This window comes from Sciurus carolinensis, chromosome 1 (genome assembly GCF_902686445.1).
Source record: "Sciurus carolinensis chromosome 1, mSciCar1.2, whole genome shotgun sequence".
Classification (NCBI taxonomy): Eukaryota; Metazoa; Chordata; class Mammalia; order Rodentia; family Sciuridae; genus Sciurus; species Sciurus carolinensis.
In genome coordinates, this window is record NC_062213.1 from 43,226,661 (window position 1) to 43,250,363 (window position 23,703).

Here is a 23,703-nt window from a genome sequence, read left to right on the forward strand (position 1 = left end):
ACGTAGCTAGGGGACCCCTAAACTTGAATAAAGTAATAAAGGAAAGAAAATGAGCGGGATTTGCCGCCTCCCATTAGCGAGGAGGGCGGCTCCCTCCCGCCCAAGTGGCTCGCGCGGGCTCTGCAGGGCGCGCTAGGCAGCGGGGCGGGGCAGGACGCGGCGGACCGGCGGGTTCCGGGCCTGCACGTGGTGGTAGCTGTTAATCCTCCGGCTGGGCCCTTAGAGAGTCACAACATTCGTGGGATGGGGAACGCTCCGGAATCTCTCCGGAGAGGGGTTTTGCTCTCGGGGCCCCGGACTTGAAGGCTAAGAAGAGAAAGGGAAGGATCGGCGTGGCGCGAGCGTTTCCCGCGCGGGGATTGCGGGATGCAAGTTGCAAGGTAGGAGCAGGGCGGCGGTTGAGGAATAATCCCACCCTCGGAGAGGGTAACCCAGTAGGCGCAGCAGGGAGCAGGATGTTAGGGCTGATACGCACCTTGGCCCGCAAGCTGGAGATATCTCCCCTGTGCGTGGCCGCCTGGGATGGCAGAGCATGCCCCGGGCTGCAGCGCGCAAGAACGCACGTGGCCCGCCGCGCGCCCCGGCTGTGTTTACATTCTGCAGCGGCTCCACGTTGTGCTGTAGTTCTCGTCTCCCATTGGCCAGCTTGTCATCCAGAGCCTTGCTCCTCCCAGGGGGGCGGGCCCTCCTGGTCCCAGCGTCTCCCAGGAAAGACTTGGCTCTCAGAAGCCCTGCCGGGACAACCCGGGCGCAGCACAGGTTGGCCACCTCCTGGGCATTCTGTACTCACTCAAGTCACCTATCCCTGAGCGAATGCCGAGATAAAACCGTACGATGCCCCCAAGATTCGGGAGTTACTGTGGGAGGGGACAGAAGCAAACTGGCGGGAGATGCGGGAGCCGAGCGGTTGGGAGCCAACCTGGAGGAGGAGCCTCTGCGAGATTCCTCGCTGCTGCCCGGGCGCACGGGCAGGTGAAGTGGAGCACTGGGAACGTGGGACACGGGCCTGAGCGAGCAGACTCTGCAGTCATTCGGGGTGCGTCCGCGCGCACTGAAGGCAGGGCGCGGTGCGCAGGCGGGAGGGGCGCGCGCGCGGACGGGGGAGGGGAGCGCGCTGTCGGAGGTGTCAGTCTGAGGCGCATGCGTGCGGGGCGGGCCCGGCCCGGCCTATATATTGGGTTGGCGCCGGCGCCAGCTGAGCGAAGCGGTAGCGAGTCTGGCGGTGAGGAGTTGCTGGGTTTAGGGGGGATGCTAGAGGAAAGAAAGCCCGGGCTGATCCGGTCTGCGGGCGGGAGCCTTGAGGGAGGAGAGGTGGGAAGGCGGAAAACTAGGTGAATGGGAAGAATGGGTCTCCGAGTTCCGACCTTGGCAGGAGCCTTGGCAGGGGATGGGGAAGCGGCGGTGGGGTGGAGGGCAGACCCTGAGAGGCTACGGTAAAGTCCCTCATTCCACGGGCTTCTCTACCCAGCCTCCATTTGGGGAGCTCTTAGCGGGAGAGAGGATGGGGATCTGGGATCCCTTCACGGGAAGAAAAGTTACCGACCTGCCCCATATCCCCCTTTCTTTAAACTCACTTTCTTTCCCTCCATCCACCATCTGGAGTTGGGATCTCGGTGCCCCTCCAAGTGGCGGGCAGAGCCTGATGGGTTTGGGAAGGAGGGAAAGGAGACTGGAGGACGTGACACCAGTCTTAGTTCCCTCCGCCCCCTGCTTCCCCGCCACTGCCGCTCTCCAAATTGGCGCGGAACCGGCTTCTCCACTGCGTTTCGCCTCCACAACCCCCTCTCCCAGTCAGTCCACGACGGGAGGGGGATGTGGAAGCTCTGCCCCAGTTCTACTCTGGTTATAGTGGGGAGAGGGTGGAGGACCCAGAAAAACTCGTTTGGGGGAGACCTGCCTCCCTGCGCGTTCAGGGTGCTGAAGGTGCTTTGTAAATTTTTGAAGACGCTCCTGTTCTGTACACTTAGTTGAGGAAATGAAGGCATGTGTCCAAAATTAATTACTATGAGATAACTAATATAGTGCAGAAGACAGCATGGCAAAATGACCCAGGCCACCTTCTGAAGGACTTAACTGTAACCTCTGAATCAGCTCTAATGGGCACTTGGAGAATATGGATGACAATGTACTTAACTGTTTTTTCTCCCCCAACCCCTGCAGGAGGTTTCATACACCTGAAAGAGAATGTCAAGACGCAGGTAACATTTGTTTTGGAGACATGCTTCAAAATTAGCTGCTATCTTTGAAAAACATGACTTACTAATTAAACTTCCTTCTTAAAAATTCACCACAGTAGCCGTTTACAAGCTAAGCAGCATGCTCAGCCCAGCCAGCCAGACTCTCCCCAAGAAGTCCAGATAATCCAGCCCAAGAAGAGAAAAACAGCACAGGTGATTTAAGGGGAAAGAAAGAGAGCGGGAGGAAATTTCTTCATACAGTCTTAGTTTACCAGTGGTCATTTCTGTTTTTCAGGATGTCAAAAAAAGAAGAGAGGAGGTCACCAAGAAACATCAGTATGAGATTAGGGTAATGCAGAACTGGATTGGGTGGGTTTGGGAGAAAAAAATACAGGGGAAGACAAATGAATAGAATTGTATTTTTGCTTTGCAATAGAAAGACTCCTCTGACGCTTTTATAATGTCCCCAGAGGACAGCAAGGAAGGACTTTATATGTTCCTGAATCCAACCACAGCTGCAGAGTAAATTTGCCTTAAAGCAGCTGGTTTCTTTTTGTAAATCCCTCCGTCTTGGAGCTGCCAGGGTACCAGGGCCCGCCCAATCTGCTGCTCTTTGTTTCCTCATACTGTAGCAAAGGGTCCTAAGAGCTGCTACTCTGGCATAAACAGAATGTGAGATCACTGACAGCCTGGCATCCAGCCTTTTGCTACCTTTTCTTCCTATGTGTTATAGGACAGCACTTAGAGACAATGATTCCCTTTGAAACCAGCATTATTGGAGAAAGGGTCCCCTAAGTAAGTGATCTATTTCACTTGGTTCCATTTTTAAGGTTTCTGCCTTCACGTATTCTGAAGTATGGAAAGGCTTAACTTTAAAAGAGTTCTTTTGTTGTTTTAATTTAAAAAGGTATCCTTGCTTCTTACCTTCAAAGTGACTGGTATCTTACATTACAGGAGCATTTTGTTATTACTCTTCTCCTTCAATACCTTGTGTCTTGTATTACCAGAACTGCATTTTTATCTAAAACATCCTGTTACTTTATGAAGATCGATGAGTTGTATAGCTTTTTATAAAATATGAATGTCAAATTAGGTAGATTGTCAGCTATGTTAGCTAAAACTACAGATGGTTTAGAAATATTAACCTTCATTTATGAAAGATCCAGGGGCTGGGGAGATAGCTCAGCTGGTAGAGCGCTTGCCTTGCAAGCACAAGGCCCTGAGTTCCATCCCCAGTACTGCAAAAAAAAAAAAAAAAAAAAAAAGATCCAGGACAAAAACTAAGGTTTCCTATTGCACAAATAGATCTTTTTCTTTTCATGACAGAATTGTTGGCCACCTGTATTATCTGGGGGAATCAGTCCTTGCATTATCATTGAAACACCCCACAAAGAAATAGGAACAAGCGACTTTTCCAGATTTACAAATTACAGATTTAAAAATCTTTTTATTAATCCTTCACCCTTGCCAGATTTAAGGTAAGAAAAATTTCAGTAATTTATATCAAAGATTAAATTATACAGAATAGTGTCATGTATCATTTATTATAAAATAAACTTGTTCAAAAATTGCTTTCTTTACTAATAATTCCACAAATATTTTGAGTAGTGCTATTTGCAAATGACATGGGTATTTAAAACACTACAAAATTATTTTTATTTGCTTCCTGAATACTATCAGATTTAGCAGACTGAATTTTTAGTATATGTGCTGCCGAAGCGAGCACAGCAGACTGAATTTTAATGGAATTTATCTAAATTAAGATGGAAGTATTTTAACATGGACAGTATTTTCAATTGTTGTATGCTTACTGAGCTTAGTAGGGCCTATACTTCTTTTTTCTAGTCCATGAGTATGACTAAGAGGTACAGCCTATATAAAACATGTACCATAGTAACTTGTATTTGACTTTAGTAAGCAAATTCATGAAATCAGATACTTAAACACATCAATTTTCCTCCCCTAAACTCTGTCCCACGCTACCCCAATTATAAGTGACCATACTGTTGATGATCTGTTTGCAGGTATTAAGACTTGCCTTCACTGTGTTCACATAATTTCAATATTTAGCTTTTTAGAATTGCTCTTCAGAAAACTTGGTTATCTGAAACAGTAACCTTTTAGTAACTGTAAATAAGTGGGATGAAAAAGCACTCTTTGAAAATTACCAACTTATCATAATCAAGGTTACTGATTATTTCAGATTTTTATTTCTCATGCAAAAGAAATCGTTTCTAAAAATTAAGGTAGAATTTTTTTTTTCTAATTTAAGAGCTTCTTTCAAATTCTAACTGAAAGTTAGATTTATGCTGTGTAAACAGAGTTTGTATATTACTTAGATCACATAATTTAAATTATGTTTTCCCCCCTTCTCATAGCTGGGGATGTTCAAAGGAGGTTTGGCTAAACATGCTAAAAAAAGAAAGCAGATATGTTCATGACAAGCATTTTGAAGTTCTGCATTCTGACTTGGAACCACAGATGAGGTCAATACTTCTAGACTGGCTTTTAGAGGTATGTTCCAGTAAAAGAAATTGCCTTTATCTCTATGTAATGGAAAATTATTCAAATGTAAATGTGCCCTCAGGATATATTATCCATTGCCAGCAAGCCATCTTTTGGGGGGTACTTCCTACAGTTGGTGGTACCCAAAGTGGAATAAAACTATATAAATAAATTCAGGGACTGGGGGTGTAGCTCCATGGTAGAGTATGTACTTAGCAGGTTCAAGGCCCTGGGTTCAGTTCGCAGTACCAAAATAAAGGGTAAAGTCGGAAGAACACAGCCACTATATACAACCCAAGCCCAATTCAAAATGCCTGGTTTGGGCTTAAGGCCTCACTAAATTGCTGAGGCTGGCTTTAAACTCACATCCTCCTGCCTCAGCCTCCCAAACCACTAGGATTATAGGCCTATACCACTGTGCCCAGCCCTTATTTATTTTTTGAGACAGCGTCTCACTATGTTGCTGAGGCTGGCTTCAAACTTGCCTTTTTCCTGCCTCAGCTTTCTGAGTCACTGGGATTACAGGTATGTGCCATTGCACCTAGCAAGGTACTTAGGTTGTTGGGTTTTGATTTTTTTCATTTTGGGTGCTAAGCATTGAACAAAGGGCATGCATTTTACCTGAGCTACACTCCCAGCCAGGGTTTTGACTTTTTCTGAGCATTTACTTAATGTTTTTACTTTTTATGTTACACTGATTTTTATCAGTGGTTGGGTTGTCCTATCCAGTGTTTCCTGTCTTTCCTTAAATAAAATTACATATATGCAGAACCATACAAAACATAAAATCAAACAGTGTTAAAATCTGCCTTAATAACATTTTTTCTTTCTATGAATGCAAAGATGATTCAACGTTTAAAAAAAATCTATCAATTTATTACCATAATAGTTTAAATAAGAAAAAGCCTAAGATCTCAGATGCAAGAGTTTTTTTTTTGTTTGTTTTTTTAATTCAGCATTCATTCTTGATTTTAAAATAGGTAGTGAGCAGTAAGTACAGTGGTATATGCCTTTAATCCTAGCAACTAGGGGCTGAGAAAGGAGGATTGCAAGCTCAAGGCCACCCTGGGCAACTTAGCAAAACCCTGTCTCAAAAAAATAAAAGGGGCTGGGGAATGTAGCCCAGGATAGCGCAGCCCTAGGTTCAATCCCAGTAAGGGCAGCGGGGATGGAGTGAGGTAGGAATAAGAGATTTCCTTAACAGGCATTGTTTATTAGGAACTCTTTATTTCTGTTCATTTCCTCATCTCCAAAATGGGTATAATTACACCTACTTTACAGTTATTCTCCCCTTTAAGTATGGAAATGGTACTAGTTATTTCACAACAGTGAAACATTTGGGCAGTTTCCACTAAAGTCAGCAACAATGGATAAGGTAAAGATTTTTCTCTCCACCAGTGTTACTCAGTATTCTATATTCTTAGCTAATGCAGTAAAATATGAAAAATAACTGAGGTAAAAATGTGAAGGAAAAAAAAAGGTGGTATGGTGGCACACACCTGCAATCCCAGCAGTTCAGGAGGCTGAGGCAGGAGGATCGCAAATTCAGTCAGTCTCAGCAAGTTAGCAAGACCCTGTCTCAAAAGTTAGAAAAATAAATAAAAAAAGGCTAGTGACATGGCTCAGTGGTTAAGTGCCCCTGGGTTCAATCCCTGCTACCAAAAAAGAAAAAAACAAACAAAAAAAAGCTATAAAACTACTGAAGAGTAAATAAGGACGATAATAGGCTTTTTTATCCTATTAGTACATATTAAATTTTTTTTTCTTTCCTATCTTAGCTTTGGTATTCTAAAAAGTAAAGTGTGGCTTAACATTCTAAAATCTGGTATGCTGCAATGACTTCCTAAATTGGAGAAAATCTGAGGGTAACAATGAAATGTTTGGACTCTTTCCCTAGGTATGTGAAGTATACACACTTCATAGGGAAACGTTTTATCTTGCACAAGATTTTTTTGATAGATTTATGTTGACACAAAAGGATATAAACAAAAATATGCTTCAACTTATTGGAATTACCTCATTATTCATTGCTTCCAAACTTGAGGTGAGTTCTCAAAGTTCATCCATGAATATATTGATCCCAAACTTGTTTTCCAGTTAACATATTAAGCCCAGATAATACCATCATTTTTTATATTAACTCTTTAGAGTGAATGGTTTTGTTCCTTAGTACGTTTTCTGAACATTATGATAGAAATGGAAAAAAAAATACAGTTCTTCTGTAGTGTCTGAGCCTATATAAGTCTCTGGTGTAGACTCCTGAGATTATTATATAGGTGAGATGTTCTGTGGATAATTCTGACAAATGAGATATCAATGCTGTTTTTATACACATAATTATGGCATTTGGATGCAATAGAATGGTCTTTGAAAACTAAAGAGCTGATCAAATGAAAGAAATGCTATGTTGGGTTAGAATAATTCTGTCGAGGCTAGTATTTTTATCTAATGGTGGTATCATGATAGAAAGCAACTCCTTTCTTCTTGAGATTTTCCTTCCACGTAACCTCAATCTACTTTTCTTAAACATTATGAGTATCAGCAATACTTTTTGCTGCTGGTATTATTTTAAGGGTGGGAGAGGGACTGTGATCATATAATTTCCTGAACCGTACTTTCCTTCCAAATGTTTTTGAGGGGAAGGGCTATCCCCAAGTTCTGCCAAATTTGGCACATCAGTTTGTAGTTGACTCATAACTCACCTTGTTCTTATGTGAAATCATACCGTTTCATGTATCTTTCTAGGCTGAAATCCTGATATTTAACCTGTCCTATATGGCAGGCCTCAATCTTTTCTTTTTTGCAGTACTAGGGACCAAACCTAGAGGGTACTCTACCACTGAACTACATCCACAGCCTGTTTCCATTTTTTATTTTTGAGACATGGTTTCACTAAGTTGCCAAGGCTGGCTTCAAACTTGTGACCCTCAATAGGCAACTCTTTTTTTTTTATTAAGTGTATATATTTTTTAGATGTTGATAGACCTTCATTTATCTTTATGTGGTGCTGAGAATTGAACCCAGTGCCTCACACATGCTAGACAAGCACTCTACCACTGAACCACGACCCTAGCCCAGGCATCTCTTTTAATTCTTTGATCATTCTAGTCCTTCTCTGGACTAAGATCGACCTGTCAGCAAAACTGCAGTAAGTTTTTTTGTTTGGTTGGTGGTGTTTTTTTTTTTTGTTTGTTTTGTTTTCTTTGTGATGCTGGGGACTGAACCCAGGGCTTGGGCATGTAAGATACGAGCTCTACCCCAGAGCTATACCCGCCACCCCATATTTTTTGAATAATCATATTTTTATACAGTGTCTTGTTTGGTGTGACAAGACCAACATACTAGACAATCTTAAAACGAGTTTGTGTGTGTGTGGTACTGGGGATTGAACCCAGGGGTACTCTACCACTGAGCTACATCCCCAACTCTTTATTTTTAAACAGGATCTTACTAAGTAGCTGAGGCTGGCCTTTAACTTGTCATCATCGTACCTCAGCCTTCTGAGTAGCTTGGATTATAGGAATACACCACTGTTTTTGGCAGGCTTTTGTTTAACTGAAATAACTGGTTAATATACTCTAGTTGTCTATTAACTGAAATTCAAAGCCAATTCTAGGAAAATAAATCTTGATAATAGTTACCAATTTATATACCTAGATATGAAAAATAACTAAGGTAGTTTGGGTTATAGAATAAGTTTACTAAGATTTATAATCACTTTGTGAAGTTCTTAACACTGAAGCCTGTATGTGGTTTGTATAGAATTCTTTTAATATCAATCTCAATTGGGGCTAATAAAAAATTCCAATTTAAAGGAAATCTACGCTCCAAAACTCCAAGAGTTTGCTTATGTCACTGATGGTGCTTGCAGTGAAGAGGATATCTTAAGGATGGAACTCATTATATTAAAGGTAATAATTATGTCCTTATTTCTAGTCATGACTTTGTGACTCAGTATTTCAAAATACTATAAATAGTCAAAACTGAGGTTTGCGATTATTGGCATCCTGTTCTAATAATACATCAAAATAAAACAGCTGTGGCTTGGAGGGAAATTTATTTAACCTCTTACATTCTGTGTAATGTGGCATATGTATGTACATTTATTAATGGGCATTTTTAAATTTCATTAACAGGCTTTAAAATGGGAACTTTGTCCTGTAACAATCATCTCCTGGTTAAATCTCTTTCTTCAAGTTGATGCTCTTAAAGATGCTCCTAAAGTTCTTCTACCTCAGTATTCTCAGGAAACATTCATTCAAATAGCTCAGGTATTTACACTGTTATTGAGTATATGTTAATGTTACTGTTTATTATAGGTTTAGAGTATGTATATAGTCTTAAATAGGCTACACAACAAAATAATGGCATATTGAAATACTCTTGACTATAATAAAATTTGGAGCATGTAAAATTATGTCCCAATATTTGTTGTTTAATAATTCTGGACAACAAAGTTCTTAAACTTTTAAGAGTATTTCATTCTGTAGGAGTCCAAAATAGAGTTAAATACTTCTTCTTGATATAAAATGATGAAAAGTATTTTTCAGCCAGTCATTGTTAAGCTTTATAATATTATGGAATTATTCTGTATGATTCTCTTGTTCTCTGTATACTTGAATGCACAGGGTACCTATTTAAGTTAAATTTCATCAGACTCTAAATCACCTTATTTTGTTATAGGATCTTTTTTTAAAACTTGCATTCAAACTAATTTTTCATAGGTCAGCGTATAACAGATAGTCTAACAAAGGTACCAGAGGAGGAGGAATATTCCATTCTTTCTTGCCTATTGCTTAAAATAATAACTTAAGGCTGAAGTATTTAGCATATACATTAGTGAAGAAAATTATTTTTATTCTACATAGGATGAGAAAAATCTTACCTATGGAATAGAAATAAAAGTGGATTTGGGATGAGTATTAAATTACCTAGCTTAAATTTTGTGTCCTAAATCTAACAAGCACATTATGAATACTAAAACTGAACAGCCAATATAGTAATTGGCTCATCTTGTAAAAAAGTTTCTAAGAAAGGCTTTTCAGTCAGTTCGCAGTACCTCAGATTTTCATAGGCAGCTATGCCCTTTTGATAGAGGGAGTAAACCTTTGATAAGCTGAAACAATATGGAAAGTTTATTTATCTAGAGGTACATAACAGAGATTGAGATCTGTAATCCAAAAATCTGAAATGCTCCAATTAGGAATTTTTTGAATGCTGATGTGTCAAATGGAAAATTTCACTGACCTCTTGTAACAGGTTGTAAATTATAGTCACCCTAAAAACATTTTATAAAATTCAGGCTATGTGTGTGTATAAGGTATGTATATATAAAACAAATGAATTACATTTAAACTTGGGTGTCATCCCTAAGTCTTAGTATGTATATGTAAATATTCCAAAATCTTTTTTAAAAATCTGAAATTGAAAGTATTTCTGGTCCCAAGCACTTCCAATAAGGTATGCTTCAGGGCTGGGGAGATAGCTCAGTTGGTAGAGTGCTTGCCTTGCATGCATAAGACCCTGGTTCATTCCCAGCACCGCAAAAAAAAAAAAAAAAAAAAAAAGCTATGCTTCATCTATGGTGATATTTCACTTCTTATTTCTACTAAAGTTTTATTCTACTGAACTCATTGTATCACCTCAAACCTCTGAAATGTAGCTGTCTTACACCACTGCTACTTGTTCAGTTCTTTTACTGCCTAGATTGTACTGCTTCTTGACTTTTAAACATGTTGCATTCCAGTCTGTACGTTCCACTGCAGTTGGAGGTATCTTTCTTGAAATGTAACTTTTGTGATTTAAGTCTTCCAGTAGATTGAATTATATACCTGTAGGATAACTTTCTAACTTCCTAAAGGCCCTTTATGATCTAATCTTTAGCTACCCCCTTTTTTGAATAAGAAAGGGTACTTATTTTCACCTTAGGTTTTCCAAACTTCTTCAGTTCCAAGTCACATTCTTCTACCTTGAACATTCTCTACCTCCCAATCTTCCTGGCTACCTTCTTTAAGACACTCATGTAAGGTATCAGAAGCCTGTACTACCTTTTCTAATCTGGATCAAGTAAGTGCCCCTTCTGCTAATACATATCACACTGCAGCACAATAGTCTTTTCCTACTCTAGTTACTCCCTACTCTAGCGTAGTTACTACCCCAAAACTTGACTTCCTTCAAGGTGATAGCTTATTTTTCTTTGAAACTTTAAGCAATTTAACAATTCCTGGCATATGGTCCACATAATATACTTCAAAAATGTTAGCTGATGTTAGTAGTAACATGTAGTACTCACCCTTCTTCTAAATTACTTATACTGTCTTCATTTGTTAGCTTTTAGATCTGTGTATTCTAGCCATTGACTCCTTAGAGTTCCAGTACAGAATACTGGCAGCTGCTGCCTTGTGCCATTTTACCTCCATTGAAGTGGTCAAGAAAGCCTCAGGTAAGACACTATTTTGTTTTCTTCTTACCTGTTCACAACTTCTAATGGGACCATATCAACTTTAATATCCTACCAAAGTTAGCAGTTTAGTGATTTTTCTTCTCTCTCAGAAATACCTTATAATACTGAGTCTCCACAAATCACAAAGGCCAAATACAATTTAAGTCCATTTGAAGTGAATCAACACAATTATAGTTGGGCTTTAAGAGTTCTTTGGGATTTAATAGTTTCAGTTTCATATGTACAAGATACTGGTTATACTTTTTTTTTTTAAGACAGTCATATTATTTTAAAGATAGTCTGAGAGTGATAATCTGTTTTGACCTTAGCTAAGCTTACTAATTTTGTTTTAAAATGACTTTTTAAATAACTGAAGTACTTTAGGCATATGTAAGAAAGTTTGTGATATACAGCCTTGAATTTTCCAACTTTTTCAATCTAGGTTTGGAATGGGACATCATCTCAGAATGTGTAGACTGGATGGTGCCTTTTGTCAGTGTAGTAAAAAGTACTAGTCCAGTGAAGCTAAAGACTTTTAAGAAGATACCTACGGAAGACAGACATAATATCCAGACACATACAAATTATTTGGCTATGCTGGTATGTCTTGTGGGTTTTTTGTTTTGATTTTGCTATCTAGTAAGCCTTGAAACTGATAGCATACTATGGAATACAACTTCAGCAGTAATAAGGAGAAAGTAATGGGCCCCATGTTTTCAGAGTGTAGAGAAGTTAATAAAATTTTAGCCAGGCACAGTGGTACACACCTGCAATTCCAGCAGCTCAGGAGGAGCAGTGTAAGTTTAAGGCCAGCCTCAGCAATTTAGCAGACCCTGTCTCAAACTAATAAACGAAAAAGGGCTGAGGATGTACCTCAGTGATAAACTGCCCCTAGGTTAAAAAAATCCCTAATACTCAAGAACATTTTTTTTAAAACTCATTTTGAAGTCAAATCAGGATTTGTGAAGCATCTCAAGATCAATGACAATAGTCTAGGTAAGTGTTTAAAATTCCCTCTCTCACCCACACACACAGTATGCTGCAGTTAGTTCAAACCATTCAATCTTCAGAATGACTTCACAGTTTCAAAGACATAAAGGGACCATTGTGTTTGGCCAGAATAGTCTCAAATGGATACTGGAAATCTGGTTTGACTTTGTTTTACTATATCAATACTTTATCTTAGCTGTTAATCGCTACATGATTTCTTCACATGTATAGGATGAAGTAAATTATGTAAACACCTTCAGAAAAGGGGGACAGTTGTCACCAGTGTGCAATGGGGGCATTATGACACCACCGAAGAGCACTGAAAAACCACCAGGAAAACACTAAAGAAGTTAACTTGGCAAACAAGTTGGAACTGAGCAAGTATTGCTAGAATTTCATACAACTGAACTAAAGTTTTCACAGGAAAATAGTGCTGTGATTGTCCTTGGCAATTCAGAAGTTACACTGCCATTCTTTGATTAAAAAACCACTTGAAATTGGCCCTCAAGAAGATATTCACTTCCTGTATTTGCTGTTAAAGAAGGCCAAACATGTTTACAACTTCATTCACAAACCTATGGGAGAGAAGCCAGCTACCATTATTTCTGGATTCAGTGTTACTATGTTTATCGTGATAAACTAAGAATTTTATCATTGGAGGTCTAGACTAGATAAGTGCTACCTTAAAGGGTACATTAAGTGATACAATACTTTGAATCTAGCTTTTAGTCTCAAAATTCCTATACTCTTGACTCGTGCAATTTGGTTCTTAAAAATAAAATTTAAACTTGTTTACCAAGATTTAGTTTTGTAATAAGGTGACTAATTTATCTAAACCTGTAGTAGCAAACTATTATAAAACTTGAATTTTTACAAATGGTGAGATATAATGTTTTTTTAACTTGCTTATTTGCCTTGACATAATACTCTTTACCAGTAAGGCTTCGATAAACATGATGGCTTAAACTACTCTAAACAGTGGGAGTACCAAAGAAATTAAAAATAAGGTAAATGTTGTGGCTCCTATTTGGGTCTTTATCTTGATATAGAGGTTGCTTTATAATGACCTTTTTGTATAACACAATTTGGTGAAAAACTTAAGTACTTTTTCAAACTATTTATATGAGAAAGTCACTTTATTACTCCTAAGATATCCCTAAGGATTTTTTTTTTAATTTAAATTTAGTGTGACTAAGGCTTTATTTATGTTTGTAAAACTGTTAAGGTCCATTTTAAATTCCTACATTATGAGATAAGGACAGTGTCAAAGTGATAAAGATTAACACTTAAGCTATTTTCTTAAGTCAGAAAAATATTAAATGTATGCTGACAAATCTATTTATTAAAAAAGACAGAACTTGCTGTATATTGACTAGCTACTATTTACCTTAAATTAGCTTTTTTAAAGACAAAGTTTAGCCTCAGAAATAGATTTAATTACTAAAACATTATCCTAGATTGCTAATTTGTTACCAGACATGTGAATCTCTTCTCCCTTTGAAGAAACTGTAAAATAAAGCTACAGTTAATGTGTGAAGTCTTTTGTATAGTTTTAAACTATTTGTTTCAGTATTGTCTGAAAAGAAAACACCACTAAATGTGTATATATGTATTATATAAACTTAATCTTTTAATACTGTTTATTTTTAGCCCATTGTTTAAAAAATAAAAGTTAAAAAACTTTTAACTGACTGCTTAAAAGTAAAGTTTTGCCATTGCTTGGAGAAACTTTTTTTTCCTTCTCTGTGCTGCCAGCTGTAACACTTCTTCTGGGTTGCTTGCATTCAACTCTGTCTGGCCGATGGCTTTGATCTTCTCAAAACAGAAAAATGATATTATTAGAGGCCTGGTCAAAATTAAGTCTTGAGTCTAGCTAATATATACAATATAAAATTATTTGCAAACAATAATGAAATTAGTTTAATGATTAACTCAATCTCTAAATGAATCTAACTATAAAACCCAAGAGCTATGGAGAAGTTAACATGGTTTTTTTGAGCCACTCAAGACTGTTGCACCATGGACTGCGGTTGTGGCTCATGGTTGAGTGCTAGCTAGCCTCGTGTGAGGCACTGTGTTTAATTCTCAGCACAACATATAAATAAATAAAGGTTCATCAATAACAAAGACTTAAAATTGTAACTATGGTACAATAATTTTTTGAGTTGCATTTTATTACATTTAAGTAAATCCATATTTGATTATGAATGCCAGTTAAATAAACTCTCCTTAGTAATTCAATACCAAATTACAGTTAAGATTCCTAAAAAAGGTACACTTGTCACATTGTTGGTGGGAATGCAGACTAGCACAACCACTCTGGAAAGCAGTATGGAGATTCCTCAAAAAACTAGGGATGGAACCACCATATGACCCAGCTATCCCACTCCTTGGTATTTCCCCAAAAGATCTAAAATTGGCATACTACAGCAACATAGCCAAATCAATGTTAATAGCAGCACAATAGCTAAATTATGGAATCAACCCAGATGCCTGTCAACAGATTAATGGATTAAGAAACTGTGGTATGTATACACACACACACACACACGAGATCTACTCAGCCATAATGAAATTATGGGGGCTGGGGTTGTGGCTCAGTGGTAGAGCACTTGCCACGCATATGTGAGGTACTGGATTTGATTCTCAGCACCACATATAAATAAATGAATAAAATTAAAGTTCTGTCAGCATCTAAAAAAATTGTTTTAAAAAGAAGAATGAAAGGATGGCATTTTCTGGAAAATGGGGACTATCATGCTAAGTGAAATTAGCAGAACTCAAAGGTAAAATGTTTTCTCTCATGCAGAAGGTAGAGTAAAAAAAAAATGAAAGGGGAAGGGAAGGATAAGATAAAGAACTGATCAAATACAAATTAAAAGACAAGCAAAAGGAAGTCTAATAGAATGGGAGAGGGACTGGAGGACAGAAAAGTGGGGGAACCATGAATTGAAATCCATTTCTGTACATGGATGAGTTTGCCAGGATGAATCCAACTACTATGTATAAAGCTCTAATAAAAATAAGTAGCTCAAAGGGCTAAAAATAGTTGGGAAAATCACAATTCATGTTCTAGGGCTTTCCATTCAAAAAAAAACTTGTAGTTGTACATGGACAGAATGCCTTTTTATTTATTTTATGTGGTGCTAAGGATTGAACCCAGTGCCTCACACATGGTAGGCAAGCTCTCTGCCACTGGACCAGAGCCCCAGCCCCAAGGGCTTTACATTTTTAATGTGCAAAAATAGCAAGTTATTTAGCACTATAAAAACCTATTGAGAGCTGGTCACAGTGGCTCACACCTGTAATCTCAGCAGCACAGGAAGCTGAGACAAGAGAACTGAGAGTTCAAAGCCAGCCTCAGCAAAAGCAAGGAGCTAAGCAACTCAGTGTAAACCTTGTCTCTAAATAAAATACAAAAATAGGGCTGGGGATGTGACTCAGGGGTCAAGTGCCCTTGAGTTCAACCCCAGTATCAAAAAAAAAAAAAAAAAAAAAAAAAAAAAAACATTAAAAATTAAAATTTTTAAAAAAGAGCTTATTGTGACTCTACTTTCCATGATTAGAAAGAAGTATTTCAACCTACTAAATATTCATAGAGTGCTATGCTACTGCTATGGAGTATTTAGTGAGAATATTTTTGGACCTTATAACCTACCTTTGGATTTTAAAATTAAAATAACCAATAACTAGACCTTATTTGCTAAGATTATTCTCATAGGTGGCTTGAAAGGAGCTATGACTATTTAGAAATGATCATCAGGTAGGTAAGGGAGGTTAGGCAATATAAACTGCTATATGATGCCATTTCAACATGAAAGAAGACAGGCTACAAAAGCCAGAAGTAGACTGGGGAAAGTGACATACACCTGTAATCCCAGTGACTCAGAAGGCTGAAGCAGAAGGATCACAAGTTCAAAGTCAGCCTCAGCAATTTATTGAGACCCTGCCTAAAAATTAAAAAAAAAAAAGGGCTTGGGGACATGGTTAAGCCCCCACTGGGTTCAAAATTAAAAAGGCATTGTAATGGGATATAACTGAAGATTTGTACAAACAAGGTATCCAAAAGATAATTGGTTATAAAGTCCAAAGTATGAGAAAATGAAATAGAAGTCATATCTAAGAGAAATAAATACACCTCATGTGAGTAGTAGTCATACCATGAGTGGATAGGATTAACTAGGAAGAATGAAGGATGATAAGAAACTAGCCCTTGGACTAACACCTTGGGAAAACTAATGTTACCAGTGGGTAGGACATGTTCACAAGAAAGAAAAGAACAGGAGGAAGAACTGAATAAAAATATTGTCAGAGGTCCCAAAAGAATCAAGAATTTCAAGAAGGAAGAAAATGTAAACAAGTAGGAAAGAGAGTGCAAAGTATCCACTGGCATTTGCATTCAGTAACCCTTAAGAACACTTTTAAGAGTTGTGATGACCAAAGGCAAATTGCACTGGGCTAATGAGCATCAAAACTCTAGAGGTAGAAGAACACATTTGATTTATGGGTGTTATTTTATATCCTGCTACTTTGCTGAATTCATTTATTCTACAAGTTTTCTGGTGGAATTTTTGGGATGTTAAATATATAATCATCATCAGCAAATAGTGATAGTTTGAGTTCTTCTTTACCTATTTGTATACCTTTAATTTCTTTCTTCTAATTGCTCTGGCTAGAGTTTCAAGGACTATGTTGAATAGGAGTGGTGAAAGAGGGGATCCTTACCTTGTTCCAGTTTTTAAAGGGAATGCTTTCGGTTTTTGTTTAGAATCATGCTGGCCTTGGGTTTTAGCATATGTAACTTTTACAAATGTTGAGGTAAGTACAGGCAACAATAAATGCTGGCAAGGATATGGGGGGAAAGGTACACACATACATTGCTGGTGGGACTGCAAATTGGTACAACCACTATGGAAGGCAGTATGGTGATTCCTCAGAAATCTTGGGATGGAACCACCATTTGACCCAGCTATCCCACTCCTCAGCATATACCCAGAGGAATTAAAATCAACACACTATAGTGATGTAGTCACATCGATGTTTACAGCAGCTCAACTCACAACTGCTAAACTATGAAACCAACCTAGATGACCTTCAACAGATGAACGGATACACATATACATACACACACACACACACACACACACACACAATGGAATATTACTCAGCCATAAAGAAGAATGAAATGGCATTTGCCAGTAAATGGATGGAGTTGGACCAGTAAGTGAAATAAGCCAATCCCAAAAAACCAAAAGCCAAATGTTTTCTGATATGTGGGTGCTAATTCAAAATGAGAGGGTGGGGCACTAGCGAAGAACTGATTTAGTTTAGATTAGGTAGAGGGGAGGGCAGGGAAGGGAGGGGATATGGGGATAGACAGTAGAATGAAACAGACATTATTACCTTATATACATATACGACTGCATGACCAATGTAATTCTACAACATGTACAATCAGAAAAATGAGAAATTACACCCCATTTATGTATGATATATCAAAAGTACATAAATGCATTCTGTCATGTATAACTAATTAGAACAAATAAAAAAATAAAACTAGAGGGATGAGAGGTGGCTAGAGGGGGAGGCAGGGTCAAGAAAAGTTTTTATTAAGGATGAAATAGTTTACAGACCATGAAAAAAAGGTTAACGATATAGGAAAAGAGATGACTAAAAGATCCTCAAGGGGACATAATTGAAAGCATAAAAATCTGCCTTCAACAAAGAATAGAATAACCTCTTACTAACTGAAGAGTTGACTTAAAGATGAGTGTAGTTGTAGATTATTTTAAGGGTGGAAAAAGCCATGAGGATAAGGCTTGTCAGTCTTTTTTCTGACCTATTCCCAAGCATACAAGAGCCAAGGAAATTACTGAAAATGGAAAAGGTAGAGAGGAAGGGGCTTAATGGGAAGTCTAAAACAGTTCTGAAAAGAATGAAGACCACTTAAAAGAGCTAAAGAGACAGTGTTGTAGACTGTGGTTTGGTGGTGGCATGGTTGTAGGACTCAAATTTCCACCAAGATCTGGGTCAGGACTTTTCCAGAAGAGGTAAAGAACAAAAAATGCTGCTAAATGCCACGATCAAAGAACAATCCTGACAGTCAATCATGGTTAGCTAGGGTTCCCAAACCTGTTTTATCATCAAACTACCTGGGAAGTTGGATTAGTTAAATTAGATCCCAGGGCCCCACCTCAAACTGCCTGAATCAGCATCACTCACAGTACACTGACTGGTATTTGCTGTACAGAGGATAAGTAGGAAAGGAAGGTAAGACAAAGGGCTAACAAAGTGGGGGGAAACTAGTCACATACCTGAACATCTCAATGACCATGAGGAGCACAAGAGACATGAAATCAGAAGAATGTTATTGGTGGATTAAATTTCAATATAAAACCTCACATACAACAATTGTGGCTAACAGTTAAGACACAGTCATGGGAGTGGGTGGCTGGCAAACAGTAAAGGTGATAATTGATATAACTGAAGCTGGCAAGGACCTATAAACCTAGGGAAAGTTCATCATGTGTCTTTTGATGTACGTAGAGAAATAGGTTAAATGAGAGTAAGGAGGTATATATAAGCTTCAAAAGAGGGCTTTTAAAAAATGTTACAAAAAGAAATGCTTGCTGGGCACAGTGCTGCATGCCTGGAATCACAGAAGACTCAGGAGACTTAGGTAAGAGGATCACAAATTTGAGGCCTGATTCAGCAATTTAGCAAGACTCTATCTGAAAAAATTAAAAGCACTGGGGATTGCAGCTCAGTGGTAAAGCACTGCTGGGTTCAATCATTAGTAATTAAAAAAAAAAAAAAAAAAAAAGTAGAAATGGTTAAGAAATAAGGGAGAGCTGAGGACATTTCAATATTGCCTTCTAGCCCCAGGCGCACTGGAAATGGCAGCAAGAGTGGCCTCCAGACAAAGGAGCCAGCTTCATGTTTATCCTTTTCCCTTTTTTAATGATGCTATTATCAGTTTGTTTCCACTAAACAAAAAATGTATAATTTTGTCCAAGTATAAAGCTTTAAAACACACTAACAGCATAGTTTTGTTAATATAAGAGCAAAGAAAATTATCTGTGGTGATACTGATTCAGCAGTTAAGTTATAATATGAACCATTAAATTTAAATTTAAAATATTTTGGCACAAAGCCAAATTTAAATAGATAATTCATCTAGTCCAAAGCCATTGGATGGTAGGCATCCTATGAACCTCTGTAACCCCCAGTTACTGGAGGAACTCAAGTTTGAGGCCAACCCTGGCAACTTAGTGGGACTCCGTCTCAAAATAAACAATAGAAAAGTACTGAGGATATGTAGCTCAGTGGTTGAGCACCTCTGGGTTCAATCCCGATCACAGACAAAAAAACCTAAACCAACCAACCACTGGGCTCCTACTGTGTGCCATGTACCATTCTGACTATATACTATGAGCAAACCAAGACCTTATCCTCTTGGGGAAAGAGATAATAATATGTATGTCAAATACTGGTATAACAGAGAAACACCCAAGGGGAATGAAAAAAGAGTAATTAGAGGGAAAAAGTGGGACATGGTATAAATGGTCAGTAAAAAATGACCCCTAAGAAGGTGACAACTGATAGGCAAGAGGGAAGTTGACTCTTCCTAGAAAAGAAAATCCCAAAGACCTTTAGGGGATCAATGTTCAAAGAACAGTAGAGTTATCTGTGGCAGAAATTAGGAGGGGAGGAAAGTAAGTTGTGTAAGCAGGATGTCAAGTTATATGTGGCCTTGTAGGCCATTATAAGAACTTTGACTTCTGTGTGATAGGAGAAGCCATCTGAAGATCTGCAACAGAAATAATAATTTTTTTTTTTTTTTGCGGTGCTGGGGATTGAACCCAGGACCTTGCGTTTGTGAAGTAAGCACTCTATTAACTGAGTTATATCCCCAGCCTGAAATATCATTTTTAAAAAAGCTGAGGCTGGACATGGTGGCACATGCCTTTAATCCCAGTGGCTCTGAAGGCTGAGACAGGAGAATTGCAAGTTCAAAGCCAGCCTCAGCAAAAGCAAGGCACTAAGCAACTCAGTGAGACCCTGCCTCTGAATAAAATATAAAATAGGGCTGAGGATGTGGCTGAGTAGTTAAGTGCCCCTGAGTTCAATCCCCAGTACGAAAACAAAAACAAAAACTGAAAACGAAAACGAAAACACCTGAGATGGAATAGCTCATATATCAAAAAAAGATCTTTTAAAAAGTAAACACTGATAACCAAATTCTGGCAGTGAATGGACATACTAAAGTTTTTGTTGTTGGTATAAATGTTAATTATTTAATGTTCTAGAAATTAAGTACATGATTGAAGAAAAATCTAAGGTAACTTACCGCAATTTGTCTTTTATCTGTTTCTCCTCTCTTATGATGAAGATCTACATAAATCAGTTAAGAATAATAAATCTGATAGTATAGTATTAAATATCATGATAAAATCCACAATATGAAAAACTAATCCATAAAAGTTGGCTTCTAACATCACAGACTGGATGGCAGGATACAGGTCAAGTATTCCAAGATGGTAACATCCCAAATGTAGTCATAGTAGGAGTCCATAGCATCATGACTGAAAAACAGAATTCAGTTATATATATTTTCTTATGCAGAAAAACTGAAGAAACGTCTTATTTAAAAAAAAAAAAAAAAAAAAAAATTCATACCTGTTTTGTTCCTGTAGTGATTTAAAGGCTGTCTTATAGTCAATTTCTCTGAGGAACTGACATAAAATTGCCACCTACATAAACAAAGATTTGAAAATGGTTTCATATAACAATGACACTCCTGGATTTGCAGGATAATCTTTAATTATTTTTATGTGAAGATGTATTCTTTAAGAAGCCTTGCATATCACAGTGGGTCAGTTCATATTTATGAACGCCACCTCATTTTAATTTCAAAGACCTTTATCCAAATGTCTGTCTTAACATTTTTTTCATCAGTGACCTAAATCACAAAATTTTTATCATTATTTCAATACTCTGGCAAAAAGCCAAGTTCAGAAAATTGAACTGGGGGAATGGAAAACTGCTAAAAGAAAGTATGACATTCAAGGGCATATAGAACATGAAAATAAACCTTTCACAGCTGGCAAGTATGGATGCTCACTATGGCAAAATTTAGGCTGCCTGTCTACTTAACATAGAAAGCGTCCATTTCAATCAGTATGTAAGTCATAGTGTTCATCTCTTTAAAAAAAAAAAAAACTTTAGAAATATTTTTTACATTTTCACATACCATAAAAATAACCCTCTTGAAAGTACACAATTCAATAGTTCTGTTTATTTGCAAAACTGTACAACTATTATGTTTAATTCTAAAATACTTTTATTACCAATCCATCCCTCCCGGACCCCCCCCCCAAAAACACACACCCATGAGCATTAACTCTCCATTTCCTTGTCTCTCAAGACTCTGAAAACCATTAAACTGTGTTCTGTCTCTAAAGATCTGCCCACTCTGCTAGGCAAGGTGGTTTATGCCTATAATCCCAGCTACTCAGGAAGCTGCGGCAGGAGTATCAGGATTGCTAAGTTTGAGGCCACCCTGGGTAAGTTAGCCAGACTCTGTCTCAAAAATGAAAAATTAAAAGGGTTAAGGATGTAGCTCACTGGCAGAGCAACCTGGGTTCAATCTCTAGTATTTAAAAAAAAAAAGACTGTTCTGGACATTTTATATGAATGCAATCATACAGTATGTGGCATTTTGTATCTTTTACTTAGCATAGTCTTTCAAGAATCCTCCATGATGCAGGAGGTAGCCATAACTAGTTCCTTTTTATGGCTGAATAGTATTTCTCTGTATGAATATGCCACATTTTATTAAACCATTCACTGTTGGACAAAGGGTTTTTTTGTTTTTTGTTTTTTTTTTCTATTTTTTTGGCTATAGTAAATGATACTGTGTTTCTCTTTTTGGCTATTATCAACATTCATATAAACAACTTTTTCTGTGGATGTGTTTTCAATTCTGTTGGATATTTATGTAGAAATGGAAGTGTTGGGTCATATGATAATTTCTCTGTCTGAATTTCTTCTGTACTGAGGACTGAACACAGGGGTGCTCTACCAAGCTATAGCCTCAGTCCTTTATCAATTTTTTTTTTTAAATTATAAGTCTGTTTATTTTTAACATTAGAGTTACAGGTTGTCTTTATAATTTTATTTTTGTATACACATTTGCTTAAAATCAGTGAATTTCTAGGCCAGGTTCAGGTAACTGAAGGGCCTTTATAAGTACTTTATATTGTCTAGGCCCAAGGTATGCTGCAAACATAGTCTGAAGTAAAATGGGAAATAACATCCTTCTGAAGATAGGCTTAGAAATTCTAATCCTGTAAGTTAAGGTGTTTCCTTTCTCTGGTAGCAGAGCTGATTGATACCTGGCTGCTAGGCCACCATTTACAGGTATAGCCAAGAAAACAGGGTACAGTCCTCCTAAAACAAAACCAATAAGTCCACTCCATGTCACGATACAGGTTTCACAATGCAGTTCACCTGTACTCAAAGGTAAATTTACAAAACCTTTGAAAGATGCATTTGCTGTCAGAAATGGGAGCACTGCCATTGGTAAACCAGCAGCTATTCGGGCCTGTGTCACATGTAAGATGCGCCAAAAAAGACTGTTTGCTATTAGGCCACAGAAAGCAGCATTGAGTCCAACATATGTGGATCCGTGTTCAAGTAGATTCCTTTCTGCTTCTGGTAGTAGTTCAATTTTTCTGGCTATGATATCAAAAATTGAGTTTTCCCTGATGGTATTATGTGGTTTATGGTTTTCCATCTTGACCCTGTTGCTCTCCTCCCAGCAGCAGCGGGTGACTCTCCAGTTCTTCCTCCAACACGCCGGGGCTTAAGCCACAACCTTTACTCTGCTACTCCTGGCCCAGCCATTTCCGGCTGACACGTGACTCTCCTTTATCAATTTTGAGACAGATTTTTATCTTCATTTTTTTTAATTGGTTCTATATATAGTTGTACATATAATGGGATTTGTTGCTACATATTCCTACATGCACATAATATAATAATTTAGCCAATTTCACTCCTAAACATTTTCTCCCAATCCCTTGGTCACTTTCCTCTACTGATCTCCCTTTGATTCCCATGAGATCCACTCCCACCTTCTCCTTTTTCTACTCTAGACTCCATATGAAACACAGTGCCTTGACCTTCTGAGTATGACATTACATTTAATGTAATGGTCTCTAGTTCCATCCATCTTCCTGCAAATGACAATTTCATTTTTCTTTATGGATGAATAAAACTCCACTGTGTGTAATACCACATTTTCTTTACCCATTCATCTGTTGATGGCCACTTAGACTGGTACTGAGCTACTATAAACATGGGTATGTTCATATCACTGTAGCATGATGGCTTTAATTTAGGATAAATACATGGGAGTAGTATGGCTGGATCATATGGTGGTGCCATGCCTAGTCTTTTGAGGATTTTCCATAGTGGTTGTACTAATTTACAATCCCACCAAGAGTGTAAAAGTGTCTCCAGTATTTAATATTATGTTCTTGATGACTGTCATTCTGACTGGAGTGAGTGTAGTTTTGATTTGCA

At 38.0% G+C, this 23,703-nt stretch overlaps 3 protein-coding genes across 6 annotated transcripts in view; 1 reads left to right on the forward strand and 2 right to left on the reverse strand.

Moving 5' to 3' along the window:
• Positions 1-255: 255 nt before the first annotated feature.
• On the forward strand, positions 256-13,875 carry Ccne2 (cyclin E2). 4 transcript variants are annotated; one of them, XM_047540711.1, is made up of 12 exons: positions 256-380; positions 2,161-2,198; positions 2,294-2,390; positions 2,473-2,526; positions 3,504-3,655; positions 4,556-4,691; positions 6,580-6,726; positions 8,498-8,593; positions 8,819-8,953; positions 11,013-11,124; positions 11,567-11,724; positions 12,346-13,875. In XM_047540711.1, the coding sequence occupies exons 2-12, from the start codon at positions 2,185-2,187 to the stop codon at positions 12,457-12,459; spliced, it is 1,215 nt and encodes a 404-aa protein (XP_047396667.1). In that variant the 5' UTR covers positions 256-380; positions 2,161-2,184; the 3' UTR covers positions 12,460-13,875. The 4 variants fall into 4 exon arrangements, with proteins under 4 accessions (XP_047396667.1, XP_047396674.1, XP_047396658.1 ...); XM_047540718.1 differs by having other exon boundaries at positions 2,297-2,390; XM_047540702.1 differs by lacking the exon at positions 256-380 and adding an exon at positions 1,205-1,222.
• Ints8 (integrator complex subunit 8) overlaps positions 13,723-23,703 on the reverse strand; it is a 54,577-nt gene continuing 44,596 nt past the window's right edge. The window contains exons 24-27 of the mRNA XM_047540693.1: positions 20,794-20,867; positions 20,635-20,699; positions 20,465-20,508; positions 13,723-13,926 (exon numbers count right to left, since the gene is read on the reverse strand). Of these exons, the coding sequence (XP_047396649.1) occupies positions 13,810-13,926; positions 20,465-20,508; positions 20,635-20,699; positions 20,794-20,867 (300 nt within the window). The 3' untranslated portion in view covers positions 13,723-13,809. The remainder of the gene's footprint in view (positions 13,927-20,464; positions 20,509-20,634; positions 20,700-20,793; positions 20,868-23,703) is intronic.
• On the reverse strand, positions 21,967-23,131 carry LOC124977286 (transmembrane protein 126A-like). The gene has a single exon (XM_047540738.1). It carries the CDS (start codon positions 22,910-22,912, stop codon positions 22,319-22,321), a length of 594 nt encoding a protein of 197 aa, XP_047396694.1. The 5' UTR covers positions 22,913-23,131; the 3' UTR covers positions 21,967-22,318.